At 46.7% G+C, this 20,408-nt stretch overlaps 1 protein-coding gene across 1 annotated transcript in view; it reads right to left on the bottom strand.

Annotated features, from left to right (window-relative positions):
- Positions 1-10,893: 10,893 nt before the first annotated feature.
- Positions 10,894-20,408, bottom strand: part of LOC140429719 (A disintegrin and metalloproteinase with thrombospondin motifs 3-like) — a 376,678-nt gene continuing 367,163 nt past the window's right edge. The window contains exons 21-22 of the mRNA XM_072517052.1: positions 18,212-18,329; positions 10,894-16,173 (exon numbers count right to left, since the gene is read on the bottom strand). Coding sequence (XP_072373153.1) covers positions 15,692-16,173; positions 18,212-18,329 — 600 coding nt within the window. The 3' untranslated portion in view covers positions 10,894-15,691. The remainder of the gene's footprint in view (positions 16,174-18,211; positions 18,330-20,408) is intronic.

Consider the following 20,408-nt stretch of genomic DNA (forward strand, 5'->3'; position numbering starts at 1 on the left):
GGCTCTTTGATCAATACCCGGTTGAACCTTGTGGCGGTATCATTTGATACCTGGCGACTCTGAAAGCATATCATATCAACATCTAGAAAAAAGAAGGGCAACCTCATTGACTGCCATATTTAGAGCAAGTAAAGATAGCAATACTCTGCAGACCTCACAACACATGGTAACAACCAGCACCACGCCAGAGGCTGCTATGAAAACAAACAAAAGCAAGAGACGGACAAAAGTCCCATCATTGTGTTCTCAAAATGAAGAGAAGACTGGGAGAGCTAGCTCATCCCATCAGCAAAACAGCAACTGAAACAATGGCAAGTAGCAAACACCATCATGTAAAGAAGCGCAAAAGAAAGAGACTGGGAACACAAGTATGGCAGTCATGAACACAGGCCTTCCAAAGGCACAGAGGGAAGAGCAAGAGAAACAAGAGGCCGGCACGTAAACCATTCTTTAAAGAGGCTGGCAACAGCTCAAATGATCAGAGAGGTGATCCCGTGAGCGAGGCACAATGATCTGTGCAAAGGAAACGGACACTTGGCAGGCACGGCATGTTTATGGACACCTGAGTAAAACTCGTTCACTTTGTTAGCCAAATATCATGACTGTATAAAGTTTAAAGATCAATGTTGCTTGTAAAAAATATCTTAATATTTTGTGAGGAAGGGGGATGTGGTGAGATGGCTAAGGCCTATATCACAGATGGATAGTGTGCAACCTCCAACCAACAGGTGGCAATGAAGAAACACCATGCGGTCTCGAGACCAAGGTCATGTGCCCAGTGACCCCCATATAAGGGGAGACATACCCGGCCATAATCAGAAGATCAAAGAGGGTAATAAGTCACACAAATGAATGGTCAGTGCTAGGTGTAGTTCCAGAGGAGTAATGAGCATTTCGGCGGGAGAAGAGCTGGTGAGTCAATTTCAGCGGGGGCAGTGCGGAAGTGATTGCTGGGAGGTAAGTCTGTCCTTTAAAAACACTTGCCTTTGCAGGGGCAGGCCAGTCGATTTCGGCGGGAGAAGAGCTGGTGAGTCAATTTCAGCGGGGGCAGTGCTGAAGTGATTGCTGGGAGGTAAGTCTGTCCTTTAAAAACACTTGTCTTTGCAGGGGCAGGCCAGTCGATTTCGGCGGGAGAAGAGCTGGTTAGTCAATTTCAGCGGGGGCAGTGCGGAAGTGATTGCTGGGAGGTAAGTCTGTCCTTTAAAAACACTTACCTGGTCCCATTTTCGGTCCCTCTTTTCTGTTTTTAAAAAATATTTTAGTATTTAAGGCGGGAACAGGAAGTTAGACCCGCGGACTTCTGGGAAGACCCTCACCAATAAATTCTGGTGGAGAGGAAACCCGAGACACTACACGTGTAGTGTCCCCCACCCGCCCTCCTCCTCTAACCTAATAATAAAACCCATTGGTGTGAGGTAAGTACCATATTTTATTATTAACACTAAGAAGGTAAGTAAGTGATTTTTACTCATTTTTACTGTTGTACCTTTTTCAAATTGTGTGTGTGTCGGGGGGGAAACTGAAGTGACATCACAGAAAAGCTGTGGCCTGAGTGGCTGGTTGGGATTCTACACTAAATTTAAAAAAATTGAGCATTGGTAACTAATTAAACATAATTACTTAATTATAATTTAGAGGGATATCTAAGCCAGAGATCGGAGAGTACTATATTTAACTTTTGCATTTCTATTAGAAATCTAGTGCTAGGAAACAGATAGTTAACAGTAACTTTGAAATTAAAAAAAAAAAAATATTCAAAAAAAAAAAAATTTTAATTTTAATTTTAATTAATTGACGCAATGTCAGTTAGAGGGGTGCTGTGCTCTGACTGTGAGATGTGGCAGGTCTGGGAGGCTTCCAGTGTCCCGGATGGCTTCATCTGCAGAAAGCGCACCCAACTGGAGCTCCTCACAGACCGCATGGTTCGGTTGGAGCAGCAATTGGATGCACTTAGGAGCATGCAGGTGGCGGAAAGCGTCATAGATCGCAGTTATGTAAATGTGGTCACACCCAAGGTGCAGGCAGAGAAATGGGTGACCACCAGAAAGGGCAGGCAGTCAGTGCAGGAATCCCCTGTGGTTGTCCCCCTCTCGAACAGATATACCCCTTTGGATACTGTCGGGGGGATAGCCTATCAGGGGAAAACAGCAGTAGCCAGAGCAGTGGCACCACGGCTGGCTCTGATGTTCAGAAGGGAGGGTCAAAGCGCAGAAGAGTAATAGTAATAGGGGACTCTATAGTCAGGGGCACAGATAGGCGCTTCTGTGGACGTGAAAGACACTCCAGGATGGTATGTTGCCTCCCTGGTGCCAGGGTCCAGGATGTCTCCGAACGGGTAGAGGGCATCGTGAAGGGGGAGGGCAAACAGGCAGAGGTCGTTGTACATATTGGTACTAACGACATAGGCAGGAAGGGGCATGAGGTCCTGCAGCAGGAGTTCAGGGAGCTAGGCAGAAAGTTAAAAGACAGGACCTCAAGGGTTGTAATCTCGGGATTACTCCCTGTGCCATGTGCCAGTGAGGCTAGAAATAGGAAGATAGAGCAGCTAAACACGTGGCTAAACAGCTGGTGTAGGAGGGAGGGTTTCCATTATCTGGACCACTGGGAGCTCTTCCGGGGCAGGTGTGAACTGTATAAGAAGGACGGGTTGCATCTAAACCGGAGAGGCATAAATATCCTGGCCGCGAGGTTTGCTAGTGTCACACGGGAGGGTTTAAACTAGTATGGCAGGGGGGTGGGCACGGGAGCAATAGGTCAGAAGGTGAGAGCATTGAGGGAGAACTAGGGAATAGGGACAGTGTGGCTCTGAGGCAGAGCAGACAGGGAGAAGTTGCTGAACACAGCGGGTCTGGTGGCCTGAAGTGCATATGTTTTAATGCAAGAAATATTACGGGTAAGGCAGATGAACTTAGAGCTTGGATTAGTACTTGGAACTATGATGTTGTTGCCATTACAGAGACCTGGTTGAGGGAAGGGCAGGATTGGCAGCTAAACGTTCCAGGATTTAGATGTTTCAGGCGGGATAGAGGGGGATGTAAAAGGGGAGGCAGAGTTGCGCTACTGGTTCGGGAGAATATCACAGCTGTACTGCGAGAGGAGACCTCAGAGGGCAGTGAGGCTATATGGGTAGAGATCAGGAATAAGAAGGGTGCAGTCACAATGTTGGGGGTTTACTACAGGCCTCCCAACTGCCAGCAGGAGATAGAGGAGCAGATAGGTAGACAGATTTTGGAAAAGAGTAAAAACAACAGGGTTGTGGTGATGGGAGACTTCAACTTCCCCAATATTGACTGGGACTCACTTAGTGCCAGGGGCTTAGACGGGGCGGAGTTTGTAAGGAGCATCCAGGAGGGCTTCTTAAAACAATATGTAGACAGTCCAACTAGGGAAGGGGCGGTACTGGACCTGGTATTGGGGAATGAGCCTGGCCAGGTGGCAGATGTTTCAGTAGGGGAGCATTTCGGTAACAGTGACCACAATTCAGTAAGTTTTAAAGTACTGGTGGACAAGGATAAGAGCGGTCCTAGGATGAATGTGCTAAATTGGGGGAAGGCTAATTATAACAATATTAGGCGGGAACTGAAGAACATAGATTGGGGGCGGATGTTTGAGGGCAAATCAACATCTGACATGTGGGAGGCTTTCAAGTGGCAGTTGAAAGGAATTCAGGACTGGCATGTTCCTGTGAGGAAGAAGGATAAATACGGCAATTTTCGGGAACCTTGGATGACGAGAGATATTGTAGGCCTCGTCAAAAAGAAAAAGGAGGCATTTGTCAGGGCTAAAAGGCTGGGAACAGACGAAGCCTGCGTGGAATATAAGGAAAGTAGGAAGGAACTTAAGCAAGGAGTCAGGAGGGCTAGAAGGGGTCACGAAACGTCATTTGCAAATAGGGTTAAGGAAAATCCGAAGGCTTTTTACACGTACATAAAAAGCAAGAGGGTAGCCAGGGAAAGGGTTGGCCCACTGAAGGACAGGCAAGGGAATCTATGTGTGGAGCCAGAGGAAATGGGCGAGGTACTCAATGAATACTTTGCATCAGTATTCACCAAAGAGAAGAAATTGGTAGATGTTGAGTCTGGAGAAGGGTGTGTAGATAGCCTGGGTCACATTGAGATCCAAAAAGACGAGGTGTTGGGTGTCTTAAAAAATATTAAGGTAGATAAGTCCCCGGGGCCTGATGGGATCTACCCCAGAATACTGAAGGAGGCTGGAGAGGAAATTGCTGAGGCCTTGACAGAAATCTTTGGATCCTCGCTGTCTTCAGGGGATGTCCCGGAGGACTGGAGAATAGCCAATGTTGTTCCTTTGTTTAAGAAGGGTGGCAAGGAGAATCCAGGGAACTGCAGGCCAGTGAGCCTTACATAAGTGGTAGGGAAATTAAAGGAGAGAATTCTTTGAGACAGGATCTACTCCCATTTGGAAGCAAATGGACGTATTAGCGAGAGGCAGCACGGTTTTATGATGGTGAGGTCGTGTCTCACTAACTTGATAGAGTTTTTCGAGGAGGTCACTAAGATGATTGATGCAGGTAGGGCAGTGGATGTTGTCTATATGGACTTCAGTAAGGCCTTTGACAAGGTCCCACATGGTAGACTAGCACAAAAGGTGAAGTCACACGGGATCAGGGGTGAGCTGGCAAGGTGGATACAGAACTGGCTAGGTCATAGAAGGCAGAGAGTAGCAATGGAAGGATGCTTTTCTCATTGGAGGGCTGTGACCAGTGGTGTTCCACAGGGATCAGTGCTGGGACCTTTGCTCTTTGTAGTATATATAAATGATTTGGAGGAAAATGTAACTGGTCTGACTAGTAAGTTTGCAGACGACACAAAGGTTGGTGGAATTGCGGATAGCGATGAGGACTGTCGGAGGATACAGCAGGATTTAGATTGTTTGGAGACTTGGGCGGAGAGATGGCAGATGGAGTTTAATCCGGACAAATGTGAGGTAATGCATTTTGGAAGGTCTAATGCAGGTAGGGAATATACAGTGAATGGTAGAACCCTCAAGAGTATTGAAAGTCAAAGAGATCTAGGAGTACAGGTCCACAGGTCATTGAAAGGGGCAACACAGGTGGAGAAGGTAGTCAAGAAGGTATACGGCATGCTTGCCTTCATTGGCCGGGGCATTGAGTATAAGAATTGGCAAGTCATGTTGCAGCTGTATAGAACCTTAGTTAGGCCACACTTGGAGTATAGTGTTCAATTCTGGTCGCCACACTACCAGAAGGATGTGGAGGCTTTAGAGAGGGTGCAGAAGAGATTTACCAGAATGTTGCCTGGTATGGAGGGCATTAGCTATGAGGAGCGGTTGAATAAACTCGGTTTGTTCTCACTGGAACGAAGGAGGTTGAGTGGAGACCTGATAGAGGTCTACAAAATTATGAGGGGCATAGACAGAGTGGATAGTCAGAGGCTTTTCCCCAGGGTAGAGGGGTCAATTACTAGGGGGCATAGGTTTAAGGTGAGAGGGGCAAGGTTTAGCGGAGATGGACGAGGCAAGTTTTTTACGCAGAGGGTAGTGGGTGCCTGGAACTCGCTACCGGAGGAGGTGGTGGAAGCAGGGACGATAGTGACATTTAAGGGGCATCTTGACAAATACATGAATAGGATGGGAATAGAGGGATACGGACCCAGGAAGTGTAGAAGATTGTAGTTTAGTCGGGCAGCATGGTCGGCACGGGCTTGGAGGGCCGAAGGGCCTGTTCCTGTGCTGTACATTTCTTTGTTCTTTGTTCTTTGAGGAGACTCCATGATAATGTGCTCTGTAACAGATCGCTATCTTACCACACAAGACTCAATAAAGACCCTAGTTTGGTCAAGTCAAGGTGGATTCCTTTGTAATATATAGAAGGCCAAATACAACAACGTGGATAGGGCAGGGGAGTGGGCCTAAGTAGAGTGCTCTTTCTGAGGGTTGGTGCAGACTCGATGGGCGAATGGCCTCCAGCTCCTGTCTATTTGCCGACTAGGATTCCTCAGCCGGGCAAAGATGGACTTTCAAGTAAAGGATGCTGGTCTTGCTCCAGGTGAAGGTGTGAGCTCCTCTGGGGGCGAGACCCATCTGTCATGGACCGACTAGGAATCTGGAACACTTCACCGAGTTGATCCTGGCAGAGGACGTGGCAGAGTACACTGCTTGGCGCTCATGCATCCTGCACAAGCCCTGTGAACATGAGAAACACATCATTGGCATAGGCCGAAAGGACCACCCCGATGCCCGGTCCATGCAGAACCAATACCTACAACTTCCTTGCAAGAGGTGCGGAAATGAGGCAGCCGTGACCCACTCCTCTCCCAAAACAAAGGGACGGTTGTCAGGGTGTTAACCTTAACGATACACTTTGCCACAAGCGTACAGAAGTTGGATCTGGGTGACTAAGTGGGTCTCAAACCCGAATTCCCGCAGAGTTCAAAATAAGTATTCATGATCCACTCTGTCGAAAACCTTTTCTTGGTCAAGAGACAGACAGGCGCTCGACAGACAAGCCTTCTGGGAATGATGGGTCAGGTTCTGGACCAGATGGATGTTGTTTTAGATGGTCCTGCCTGAGTCTGTGCAGAACTGGTCAGAGTGGGTCATGTGGCCCAGAATGGTACCAAGGCAGGAAGACATTGCCTTGGCTGAGGAGGGAGATGGGAGCCAGTTTTTCAGGAGGCATCGATCCCCTTTCTTGGGCATCAGGGTAATTACAGCCCTGTGCCACGAAAGGGGGATCTCCCCAATCGCAACACTTCTCCCAGGACCCCGGGGCAGTCATTCCCCAGGACATCCTGGAGTTCTCTGCAGATCTCCACAGCCAGTCCATCTAGCCCCGGGGTATTGTCCCTGGAGACGCGGCCAAGGGCACCGGTCAGCTCTCCCAGTCTGATAGGGGCAGTAGGCTATTTGGCACCCTCCGTGCCAACCTGTGGTAGGACCTCCCACAAAACTCTGTGAGCATCCTCACTGGACCAATCTGGAGAGAAAAGTGTAGAAGCTTTGGGCGTGGGCCCTTTGGATCCTAAACCAGCGCTCCATCATCAGGCAGCAGCGTAAGGAGCTGTTGGCAGACCCAGTGTCTTTTTTCCAGTGAGAAGCAGTCAAAATACATAAGAAAGTGGACCTGCGACCCCACACATGCACCCCGGGATCTGACGAGTTGCAGGTCCCTCAGCGGAACCTTCTTCTCTCTGTATACCAGCCACAGGGCCAGTTCCTCATCCGGCTGACCGACATACTCTAGGTCGAGCAACTCCTCGACATTGGGGGGGCAATTCTCCGATATGAAGGCCAAGTGTTCACGCCGTCGCGTTTCATGACGCCGCGAACAGGGCCCGGGCACGACCTATTCTGGCCCCCACAGGGGACCAGCACGGCGCTGGAGCGGTTCACGCCGCTCCAGCTCCCTTATGCGGTGCCAAATGGGCGCCGCGCCAACCCGCGCATGCGCAGTTGGGGCAGCCCAATCCTGCGCATGCGCGGGGAACGTCTTACGCACGCCGGCCCCTCATCAACATGGCGGCGGTGTTCTGGGGTCGCGCGAAGGAGGTAGGCCCGGGGGGAGAGGGGGGGACGCCAGCCCGCCAATCGGTGGGCTCCGATTGTGGGCCAGACCCTATCGGAGGTCACCCCGGTGAAGGAACCCCCCTCCCTCCTCCACAGGCCGCCCCCCCCCAGCATTCCCGCAGAGTTCCCGCCGGCAGCGACCAGGGGTGGACGGTGCTGTCGGGAACCTGTTGTGTCGTAGCGGCCGCTCGGCCCATCCGGGCCGGAGAATCGCCGCTCACCGGTTCTCCGAGCGGCCCGGTGCGAATCGCGCGCCGCTGGTTTCCGAGGGGGGTGGGGGGGTGGGGGGAGAATCGCGTGCGGGGGTCGGGGCGGCGTGGTGCGATTTGCACGGCGCCCCGGCGATTCTCCCACCCGGCGTGGGGGGTGGGGGGAGAATAGCGCCCTGGATTTCCACATATTTGTTGACCCCCTCGCATACCCTGCAGAAGTCACAAATGTGTCTTATACACGTCCCACCATAGCCTGAAGGAGGGGAGGCCTCCCTTCTCCAACCGGCTCAGAAGTGACAAACCAAGTCCAGGAACCACCCGTCCGTCAGCAGCAGGTTGTTAAAGTGCCAGTACCCGGACCCCACCCAGGCAGTGGTACGAACACGGTACCCGCTGCACAGAAGCCAATGGAGTAGGAGGCAGATACGCCCTTGAAGTGTAAATGTGGTTGATTTTGGACGCTCCGACTCCAGGCCTCACGAAAGTGAACACGCTGGAGTCAGGCTGGAGATGTTGCCAGACATCCATCAAGTTGAGGGACTTGACTAGGTCCCTCAATTTCACTATCGGGAGGCGGTCCCTGCCCTCGAAGGTACAGTTGAAATCCCCCCGGAGGATGATGGAGCCGATAAGAGGGAACACTTATTCAAAGAAAGTCGTTTGCTGCTGGCCAGACGTGGCAGCATTGACATCCACAAAGCACCACACACACACCCCTCCCTCCCAGCCCTTCACGGGCCGTTAGATGTAGCAATTGGCCTGGTGTAGGCTCCTTTACCCCCAAGATCTCTGGCTGCAAATGCAGAGCTAACAAGTTAGCCACACTGCCAGAATGGGAGGCCTGGTGACTCATTCGGACCCTTTGCCACTCGAGGAACCATGTGACTTTCTCTCTGGGGACAGTGTGGGATCCTGCAGGAAGCACGCCGCACACTTCCCGTCACGTAGGACCAAGAAGTTCTGGAACCTGCAGAGTGCCTCTCAGCTGCCGATGATGTTGAGGCCGGCTATGGTCACCTTCCTCAGAAACAAAGGGCTGCCATCACTATTTAGTGCTTGGAAGGAGCACTGGTGCATGTACCCCTCCTTCAGGAGCCTGGTGAGGATACCATTCAGCTGGCGCCACTTGTTTTGGCCCATGTTCAGCGCCGCTTTTGTACAGGCAAGAGCAAACCGGACCAGTAGTGCCAGCTCCGATTGGCAGTCGAGGGCTATCTGGACTCTGTCCCAGCGCCCCTGGTTCTTTCAGTGTCAAACTGTTTGCTCCATATTCGTAGAACCATCCCTTTTTGTTTTCAGCAAATCATTCTAAAAATTATTTCAGTATTTGATACGTGCATTTAAAGAAATGATACCCATCATGGTGTCCTGTACGAGCGTCTATTACGGCACAAAACTTTCAACCACAACCTTCTACTTCTCCCAGCACTGAACTTAATGGAGGCAACAGTTTCTCATCTGCTGGCTAGAGAGTTGACGGGAACCCAATGCCACATCTTTTAGGGTAGGTCCGCTAAATTAATTGCCACTCATGCATTTAACAGGACACCCGTGGGCTTTGCTTGCAATCAGAGGTCCTGGGGCAGATGCCCTGCCTGCCAAGAGAAGCTGGCCCCTCTATTGAAAGGCAGCACCAGCAGGGAAGTGGTGGCTACAGCTGGTACCACACCTACCCGATGTCAAAGATTGTTGCTGGATCCCAGGGCACAGACAAGTGATGATGGGAGGGGGATTATGGATACGGATCGTGGGCAAGGGGGTGGGGGGTCAACAGCTAAAGCAGGAGGGTGGCTCTCAATGGACACCCTATATTGTGCTGAAATAAGATTCAGGACGGGTGACTGCAGGATGAGTGCGGAGGCTGCTTGGTGTGGAAGTGGGCTGGGTTGGTGGAAAGCCTGCCTCTGTACTCGACACTGAGCTCAAATAAATAAGAGTAACACAAAAACAGCTCTCCAGCCCTCACTCTTCACCCCACATTCCCTATGCCCCATTCATGCCAACCCATTCCCCTCTCCCCATCCCCATGGTTCCCATGCCAATTTGGTGCCAATTCATGCCTCCACCCACCATCTTTTACCCTTAACTCGTCATACCAATTCACCTAGTATCCTTGGGCACTTGCTTTGACACATTAGACAGCACAGTTCTTTCATTGAGTTTTTTTGCGAATGAAGTGCATAATCATGTTTACATTTAACAATCACAAACCTCTCCCACAGAGTGCCTTACCTCTCCCAAGGGAATCCTGGGATCCTATCTAAAGGGGTACCCTACGTCGACTATTTAAACAAATCTACCCAGTTCAGATCTTCTCTCAGATGATCAAAGTAGCACAGATTGAGCTTCGCACTCCTGGCTGATCAAAATTCCACTTCAGTGGAGGCAGGTGGTGAGTTAAATGGCCAACTACCGTCGCAAATCACGCATACACAAATCCCCCCACTCCAGCCTCTGCGAAGATGGGGAAATGTCAGGTTCGGAGATGGAACTCAGAAATTTCAGACATTTCCTGGATTTCAGTTGAAAACCTTGGCCTGTATGTCTTGGAGCCAAGGTCACAGTGGTCCTGTCTAGCTTTCTTCAAAAGTTCAGGCAACCGATGGAACTGATGGGAGGGCATTCACACACTCACACATCTGCTAGGACATGGTGTTGGGTATAGGGAGTGTCTAGAGTGGGGCTAGAACCCATAACCTCAGGTGAGAGTACCAACAGTGAGTCAAGGCCTACATTTGACTTTGCATACCTCTGTGAGATGCCAATATTTCTTCATGTGTGAAAGAGATGCCTTCGGGGGTTACACTGTTACTATCAGCAAATAACTGAACATCGCTATCAGTCACAGCACTGCTGAAAGGCGTGACAGGTATTGCAAACAAACTCAATCCAAAAAATGTCATTAAGGCATTAATGTTGCGTTTTGAAATAGAATGTTGTGAGTGACTCAGCAATTTTAACGTATCAACAAATGAACCTACTGACAATTTGAAGTGCTCAACAGAAGTTGAAGTCAAATCTACCAATGAGCATGGGAAAGTCACTCGGGCAGTTCGCTAGTGAAGGAAGAGGGAGGTAAATAAAAAGGCACAAACAGAATCAACACCACAAATTCAAACAGCTTCAAAGGACATTATCTAGGATGTTACTTTTTTTATTGCTATGTGCTCCCCAACACAACAAACAGCATCAGTAGTGTACACTCAGAATAAAACAGGCACCTAAGTGATTGTACAAAAGAAAGCAAATAAGCCAAAGTAATTCGGACTATTTCCATTTGTGGGGTAAAAGGGATTCTTAAATTATTTCTATGCAACTGTCTGAGGCTCAGGGGTTGTCACCTTACAAGCTAAACACTAACTTCATTCACCTTCAAAGGCCTTGGCAATAATTCTTTAAAGGCATTGAGTTGACCGCACCCTATTTGACTATTGGTGGGACAATCACAAATGCTCTTCCATAGTGTACCACTATGTGCATCCAATTGTTAGATCCTAACACTGCCTTTTGAGAACATAATGGGGCACTCACTTATCTTTATCTTTCCATCCTGCCATTTGCTTCTGTTACAATACATTTGATTTGATGCTACTCGCTCACCATTTTAAAAATAGTTCTGTCCTGCGGTAAGTTTCTAAGTTAGTGATGTTACTCGTTACTAGAATATCCAAATTATATTTTGCATGTCGTAGTGACATTGTCATTTTGGGATACAATTAGGCCACTATTATTGTAGTACTTAAGTCTGTTTCCTATAACCTGCAGGTCGGTGTGGAATGTGGTTTTGAACGTGGGGTTGGGTGGATCAGGGTACCACCTCCAATCCAGTCAGGTGAGGATATTTCAGTTGGCCAGCCAAATTTTTTAGATCCTGATGTTTTCGGTTATACACATATGAATATTGTATAATAATGTCCTGGAGTACATGACTGGTTGGATGGAAAGAGATTAAAATAGACTACTTTTCCAAACAAATCTACTGTGAGCAAAGGTGACTATGAGGTGACAGAAAGTTGGCCCGGAGCATCTTGGCCTCAAATGAAAATGGAGATCCCTTTTACATTTAAATTCCATAGGGGAAGACACGGCGGTGCAGTGGTTAGCACTGCTGCCTCATGGCACCGAGGTCCCAGGTTCGATCCCGGCTCTGGGTCACTGTCCATGTAGAGTTTGCACATTCTCCCCGTGTTTGCGTGGGTTTTGCACCCCCCCTCCCCCCCGCAACCCAAAGATGTGCAAGGTAGGTGGATTGGCCACACTAAATTGCCTCTTAATTGGGAAAAATGAATTGGGTTCTCTAAATTTTTTTTTTTTTAATTTCATAACTGTATAAATAACAGTCTTCAAACAGTTGGCTTTAGAAGGACATTTACATCTACCCAATGAGTTGGAGAGCAAGAAAAGCAGATTCTGGAAAGGCCCGGCAGATCCAATGGGGACCACAAAGGCAAAAAAAACATAATGGGAGTTATGTACAGGCCTCCTAACAGTGGTCAGGACCGGGGGCACAAAATGCACCACAAAATAGAAAGTGCGTGTCAGAAAGGCAAGGTCACAGTGATCATGGGGGACTTCAATATGCAGGTGGACTGGGTAAATAATGCTGCCAGTGGACCCAAGGAAAGGGAATTCATTGAATGTTTACAGGAGGGCTTTTTGGAACAGCTTGTGATGGAGCCCACGAGGGAACAGGCCATTCTGGACTTAGTGTTATGTAATGAGCCAGACTTGATTAAAGATCTTAAAGTAAGGGAGCACTTAGGAGGCAGTGATCATAATATGGTCGAATTCAATCTCCAATTTGAAAGAAAGAAGGTAGAATCAGATGTAAAGGTGTTACAGTTAAATAAAGGTAACTACAGGGGCATGAGGGAGGAACTGACGAAAATCAACTGGGAGCAGAGCCTAGTGGGAAAGACAGTAGAACAGCAATGGCAGGAGTTTCTGGGAGTAATTGAGGACACAGTACAGAGGTTCATCCCAAAGAAAAGAAAGGTTATCAGAGGGGGGATTAGGCAGCCATGGCTGACAAAGGAAGTTAGGGAATGCATCAAAGCAAAAGAGAAAGCCTATAATGTGGCAAAGAGTAGTGGGAAGTCAGAAGATTGGGAAGGCTACAAAAACAAACAGAGGATAACAAAGAGAGAAATAAGGAAAGAGAGGATCAAATATGAAGGTAGGCTAGCCAGTAACATTAGGAATGATAGTAAAAGTTTCTTTAAATACATTAAAAACAAACGGGAGGCAAAAGTTGACATCGGGCCGCTCCAAAATGACGCTGGTAATTTTGTGATGGGAGACAAGGAAATAGCTGAGGAACTAAATAAGTACTTTGCGTCAGTCTTCACAGTAGAAGACATGAGTAATATCCCAACAATTCCGGAGAGTCGGGGGGGCAGAGTTGAATATGGTAGCCATCACAAAGGAGAAAGTGCTACAGAAACTAAGAGGTCTAAAAATTGATAAATCTCCGGGCCCAGATGGACTACATCCTAGAGTTCTAAAGGAGATAGCTGAAGAAATAGTGGAGGCGTTAGTTATGATCTTTCAAAAGTCACTGGAGTCAGGGAAAGTCCCAGAGGATTGGAAAATCGCTGTTGTAACCCCCCTGTTCAAGAAGGGAACAACGAAAAAGATGGAAAATTATAGGCCAATTAGCCTAACCTCAGTTGTTGGCAAGATTCTAGAATCCATTGTTAAGGATGAGATTTCTAAATTCTTGGAAGTGCAGGGTCAGATTAGGACAAGTCAGCATGGATTTAGTAAGGGGAGGTCGTGCCTGACAAACCTGTTAGAGTTCTTTGAAGAGGTAACAAATAGGTTAGACCAAGGAGAGCCAATGGATGTTATCTATCTTGACTTCCAAAAGGCCTTTGATAAGGTGCCTCACGGGAGACTGCTGAGGAAAATAAGGGTCCATGGTATTCGAGGCAAGGTACTAACATGAATTGACGATTGGCTGTCAGGCAGAAGGCAGAGAGTTGGGATAAAAGGTTATTTTTCGGAATGGCAACCGGTGACGAGTGGTGTCCCGCAGGGTTCAGTGTTGGGGCCACAGCTGTTCTCTTTATATATTAACGATCTAGATGACGGGACTGAGGGCATTGTGGCTAAGTTTGCCGATGATACAAAGATAGGTAGAGGGGCAGGTAGCATGGAGGAGGTGGGGAGGCTGTAGAAAGATTTAGACAGTTTAGGAGAGTGGTCCAAGAAATGGCTGATGAAATTCAACGTGGGCAAGTGCGAGGTCTTGCACTTTGGAAAAAAGAATAGAGGCATGGACTATTTTCTAAACGGTGACAAAATTCATAATGCTGAAGTGCAAAGGGACTTGGGAGTCCAAGTCCAGGATTCTCTAAAGGTAAACTTGCAGGTTGAGTCCGTAATTAAGAAAGCAAATGCAATGTTGTCATTCATCTCAAGAGGCTTGGAATATTAAAGCAGGGATGTACTTCTGAAGCTTTATGAAGCATTAGTTAGGCCCCATTTAGAATACTGTGAGCAATTTTGGGCCCCACACCTCAGGAAGGACATACTGGCACTGGAGCAGGTCCAGCGGAGATTCACACGGATGATCCCAGGAATGGTAGGCCTAACATACGATGAATGTCTGAGGATCCTGGGATTATATTCATTGGAGTTTAGGAGGTTGAGGGGAGATCTAATAGAAACTTACAAGATAATGAATGGCTTAGATAGGGTGGATGTAGGGAAGTTGTTTCCATTAGCAGGGGAGACTAGGACCCGGGGGCACAGCCTTAGAATAAAAGGGAGTCACTTTAGAACAGAGATGAGGAGAAATTTCTTCAGCCAGAGAGTGGTGGGTCTGTGGAATTCATTGCCACAGAGGGCGGTGGAGGCCGGGACGTTGAGTGTCTTTAAGACAGAAGTTGATAAATTCTTGATTTCTCGAGGAATTAAGGGCTATGGAGAGAGAGCGGGTAAATGGAGTTGAAATCAGCCATGATTGAATGATGGAGTGGACTCGATGGGCCAAATGGCCTTACTTCCACTCCTATGTCTTATGGTCTTATGGTACATGGAAGGAAAATGGTGGGATATCTTCTTTTGAATGTAAGCAATCACCAGAATATCAAGCAAAGTGTACTCTGCTTAATTACTGGCTGACTTACTGAGCAGCTCCAAATCAGCACTTACTTCAGCTTTGCAGTTTATTTTTACTAGCACCAGAGGAATTGGGAGACCTGCATGTAATTACTGCCAAGTTAAATTGTTAAAGGAACCAGTAATTCTTGCCTGACCCATCATTGTATCTGTTACTTCTCACTGCAATTTGTGAAGTGTATCAGGGCAGTTTAACAGTATCTGGTACATATTTAAATTTAGAAATGGTTATGTAACATTGGTAAACAAAATCTCGTGGTACAAATTGTATTTTTAAAATATAATACGGGTTTGCATATACAGTATTTACACAACAGCTGCAAATGATTTAAATAATATGGGTTTCATTGACATAAGCAACGACTGACTTTACTGAATACCATTTTGTATCAATGCACCACTGTAAACCCTTGAACAAATTGAGCTTTGCTTTGTATTTCTTGCTTTAATTTTTGAACATCAGCTGATGTGCAAAATATAGTCTTAATCCTTTGTGAAGACAGCACCAACAAACCTGGATATTTCCTCCTCATTGTGAAAATCTTTGGTGTTTGTTTAATGAGCCCAAACAATTTGGATGCTGGCCAATTTATTGACAAAGAGCAAAGTGCCAGCACTTTACTACTTAAATGTGTTGTTTTTCAAGGAACAATTGACAATTTAAGTTCATTGACAATGCAGAAAGTCCTTTTCAAATAATACATGCACCATGATGTCAACAGTTGTATCTTTTTATATGGTAATATTTCCCAAAAGTATCTGATGTATGTAAGAATCATGCTCCTTCATGTCTCTACCGGAGGAGATCATAACGCAGCATGTCTTTCTGGTGTCTTTGCCGCTCTATCTGATGAATGGGTAGCTGTGGAGCTATTGCTGATGGCAATAGGATTGCTTTGAATTAAGTGAAGCTGATTGTGTGAAGCCTCCACTCTGTAAGGCCTACCAGCTGCAGGGGTCTTTTTTTGGGAGGAATTCACACCTTTTGTTTTGCCACGTCCTGGGGTTACAGCGCTCGGCTTGTTGTTCTTTGCTCTGGCCAGCCTGTTGGCTTGCGGACCTCTGCTCCTGGATGTTGAGTCGGGCTGATGAGTTGGTGTCATCTCGTGGTCAGCTTCAGCCATTGCATCCTCCATTTCAGCAGCGCCTGCGAAGAAGGGGGGAGGCAGGGTGCTACTGCGCTTGCTGCAGGATTCACAGCAGAGTTTGTTATAACCCGGGATGGAGCAATAGCGAGCAAGCACTTCCATCTGGCAGAATATAGACTTGTCTCGCACACAGGGCCCATCTGCAAGGTGAAATTAAGTCGTTTATTCAATTTAGGAGAAGGCTAAAATATTCCATGTGGAGAAATTAAAATCTGTATCATCGACATTAAATTGCCTGATCATACGGTCAAGCAACCATAATCAAATCATATGCATAGCGCAATATAACATTTTTATTCGTTTTGTTGGAACTCCTTTGTCTGTTATTTTACAACCGTGGTCATTTATCAGAACAGAGGGAGACCATTCTGGACTATGGTGTGTGTCGTCTCCTTGTGTTGGTTTTGTTTATGGATTTAATTTACAGTCAAAGGGACAGTGTTTTTATTAAGCTACCAAATAACAGGAATGTCAGCATTGCTGTAATAACCAAAGAGAAGTCTTCCTATTTGCAAGGTATTATAACAAAACAGTAAAAAGGTCAGTGGGACAATAGCCGCTCACACTTCACTTTCTTCCAGCCACTCTGGTCAGTCAAGGATTATTAATGTAGTTATTATATAAAACAAACTGCATCGCTGACACTACAAAGCATTTATATTGCCTTGGAACTAACATGCTCATTTAATGTTAACTGTAACTGCAAGAAACTGGCACAACAGGCAAGGGTAGGGCCACAGGGCTGACACTTTCCCCAACTCAGTGCTCTTCTCCCACCACTGGCACCTGCTGCTGGAGATCCCACTATAGCAGGGTATGAAGTAAAACCTGGCGGGGACGACAAAATTCAGAAAATATTCTACAATGGACTGTCCTGCAGAGTAAGAGGCTCTGCATAGCCTGTACTGATTAATGGGGTCACAGGCATCACATGACCTGCCCTGGCAACGGAGATCACAGGCCTCTCATTGCCTATCCTGATAACAGGAGTCACATGCCCCTTATGGCTTTCCCTGATAACAGGGAGTTACAGACCATTCAAGAACTGCACAGGCTGCTCGTAGTCAGCTATATCAATAGATTTCAAATAAGGGACAAAGGTAGAACAATATAAGCAAATAAAGTAACAAAATAATAATCTTTATTGTCACAAGTAGGCTTACATTAACACTGCATTGAAGTTACTGTGAAAGGCCCCTAGTCGCCACATTCCAGCGCTTGTTTGGGTACACAGAGGAGAATTCAGAATGTCCAATTCACCTAGCAGCACATCTTTCGTGGCTTGTGGGAGGAAACTGGAGCACCCGGAGGAAACCCAGACACGGGGAGAATGTGCACACTCCTATCAATTAAGGAATACAATATGCAGAAATTATTCTGCAATTGTCTTCTTTGGCAATGTAAGTCAAAGAAATGCAGTTAGCTTTTAACAGTCTGGTACATTATTTCAGAGCTGAAGTTTGTCATGATATCAACATCAGCACATCATGGTGCAATCACACACACACTGATGGACAGGCAGTTGGACCAACCAGCACACACATAACAGCGCAGCCAATCACCAGTGAGAGCACACGCACTATAAAACAGGGAACACCACAGTTCCCGCTCATTCTACCAGGAGATAGCTCAGAGCACAGAGCTCACAGCGCGCCACTCAGACATAGACCATGTGCTGAGTGCCTCACTAAGATAGTGATAGGGTTGGGTCCCCAGGTTAGCTGGTGAAGCACGTACCCAAGCCAGTAGTTAGTTGTTAGTTGTTTAGACAATAAAACTGAGTTGTACCATCTACAGCTGTGTTGGGTCATTTGTGCATCAGAACACCCAACACGACAAAGTTGGCAATGTTTCAGTTTAATTCACTAAGCAATGGGGCACCTATAAACTGATGAGGGCACATATAGGATTGCAAACTCTCAATGGAGTTTATTCCTGCAGGTTTCATCACATCAGTTCCAATTATCCGTTGCATTTAGCCATTACACCCCATTGCCAATAACGTTAGGACTAATAAGCAAAGATATTCCAACATAATTATTTTTAAAAACTCTGGTATTTCTCCTGGCTTTCGTGCAGCAGATAATTCCTGCAGCAGATTAATCCTTTGAGATTTGAAGATAATCCTAGTGGTTTTGTAACTCCGGACCTGATGAAGGTCCTGTCACAGATACATACCACCACAAGGAGGGCGCTTGCAGACTCTTGTCGCTTCTGGCTTCTCACCATCACACTGATCACTTGGACGACATCTGACCTGTCTTTGTTCAATTCCTTCACCACATGTAACAGAGCACTAGAAAGAATGAAAGACAATCAACAATGGAAAGAACGCACAAACCTGTTACATTTCTTTGTTGCCACAGAGAGAAAAGGTATGGAGGTGCTCACACTCTGGATTCTTGTAAAACACAATGAGAGGTTTATTAAGGGTATTGCCCATACAATCAAGATAATGATCTGCTGAAAGCCCACGCAAACACTCCGCTGACATCATCACACATCATGTGACACACAGCCAGCAAGAATGTATTCCCCGATACTTAACATTCCTCCCTCTTTAATTCATTAGTGCAATGACAACAATTAACATTTATACAACAGATCCCTGATAGGTTATTTCAGTACACATGTACAATTCAATAAGACAGTTTCTGTGGTGGACGTGTAATACTTTTCGGTAGAATTTCGCGTTCTTGAACTCAGCTACTTGCGACCTCAGAAGCGTCTCATTCCTTTCTGTTGATGGTAATTCTTGAATAGTTGTTTCAGTATCTGTCACTGTAGGCATTGAGAAGTCTTCAAAAACAGAATCTGAACTGGTCACTGTCTCTGGTCTCTAGATCTTCTAAAGGTAGAACCTCTTGAAAGTTTCTGCAAACTTACTTATGCAACAAGTAACTTATCAGCATGACATTGCCAAACTCTTTCATCGTCTGTCCGTACGGGGCATGCTATTGGACCTATCTTTGCTAGGATCATAGCTGGTCCCCATTTCTCATTAGTGGTATAATTCTTAGCTAAACTCTCTCTCCCAATTTAAATACTTGTCTCTTAGAGGTTTCCCCCTTCCTAGCAATTTGTGCTTGTTGTTTGACGATCTCTGAAATATCGGGGAGAGTTAACAAATCAAACTGTGTATAATGGTAACATGGTTGCATCTTGCAGCCCTGTTCTGTCATGATATGCAAACATGCAGTTAATGAACACATAGAATAGGACACGACCAATGAACAGTCAGGACACTCAAGGGTGGTATCTCACTATAAAAGGGATGAGGCACTCACACCCCACCTCTTTCCACAGACCAACATCTACAGAGTGAGATAGAGTGTATCCTCAGCATCACACCCCAGCACGTGGCTTAGAGCAAGGCTGGTTCAGTTAGACTGAGTTACTACATTTAGATTAGCAGAGAGTCGAACTCATTGAGAACTGTGCTAATAGTTCAATAAAACACATTGAACTCACTTCAAAGTTTGGAGCATCTTTTACTCAAAACTGCATCGAGTGGCAGCTTGTATTATTCCAAATTACATAACACAACATGATACCAGGAGTCTGTTCAATCTAGTTAGTTCAACTCAGCAAGGTCCGTGATGAACAGCGAATGTATACCAGTACAATGGAAAAGATTCAGGCTCCTTACCAGCTCAGGACCTCCGGCAATCGCAATGCCAACTGGCGGACATTCAAGCAGGAATTTCAGCTTTACGTCGAAGCATCAGACCTCAATGGTGCGTCTGATGCACGGAAGATAGCTCTTCTCCTCACCACAACAGGTGATCACGCCTTGGAAATATTCAACTCCTTTCATTTCGCCGAAGACCAGGACAAGACAAAGGTTCAGACCATCCTGGACAAGTTTGACAGCCACTGTGAGGTGGACACCAATGAAATCGTCGAGCGCTACATATTCGTGCAGCAATTGCAAGGTAAAGACGAATCCTTCAACTCATATTTAACTAACCTTAGACTGCTAGCGCAATCCTGAAACTTCGGTGATATCACTGACTTCATAATCAGAGACCAAATCGTTTTTGAAGTTCACTCTAATCCTCTGAGAGAGCAGTTACTGAAGATCAAGCATATGACCCTGCCAATCAAGATTGAAACATGCACAGTGCATGAGCACGCTAAAAATTGCTATTCCCAGTACAAAACGGCAGAAAATGATAAACTAGCCTCCCACGAGGCGGAGAGTGTGCAGGCCATCTGCCGGATGCAGCGCCTCAAGATTGACGAAAGCAGCCATTTTGCGCGCTCTTCCCGGGGCCCGACACATGCGCAATGCGAACGGGATAACAAAGCGGCCGAAACCCGCACTGCACAGGTGCAGACGTCTGTGAACCGCACTGCGCATGTGCAATGATGC

This window comes from Scyliorhinus torazame, chromosome 9 (genome assembly GCF_047496885.1).
Source record: "Scyliorhinus torazame isolate Kashiwa2021f chromosome 9, sScyTor2.1, whole genome shotgun sequence".
Lineage (NCBI taxonomy): Eukaryota > Metazoa > Chordata > Chondrichthyes > Carcharhiniformes > Scyliorhinidae > Scyliorhinus > Scyliorhinus torazame.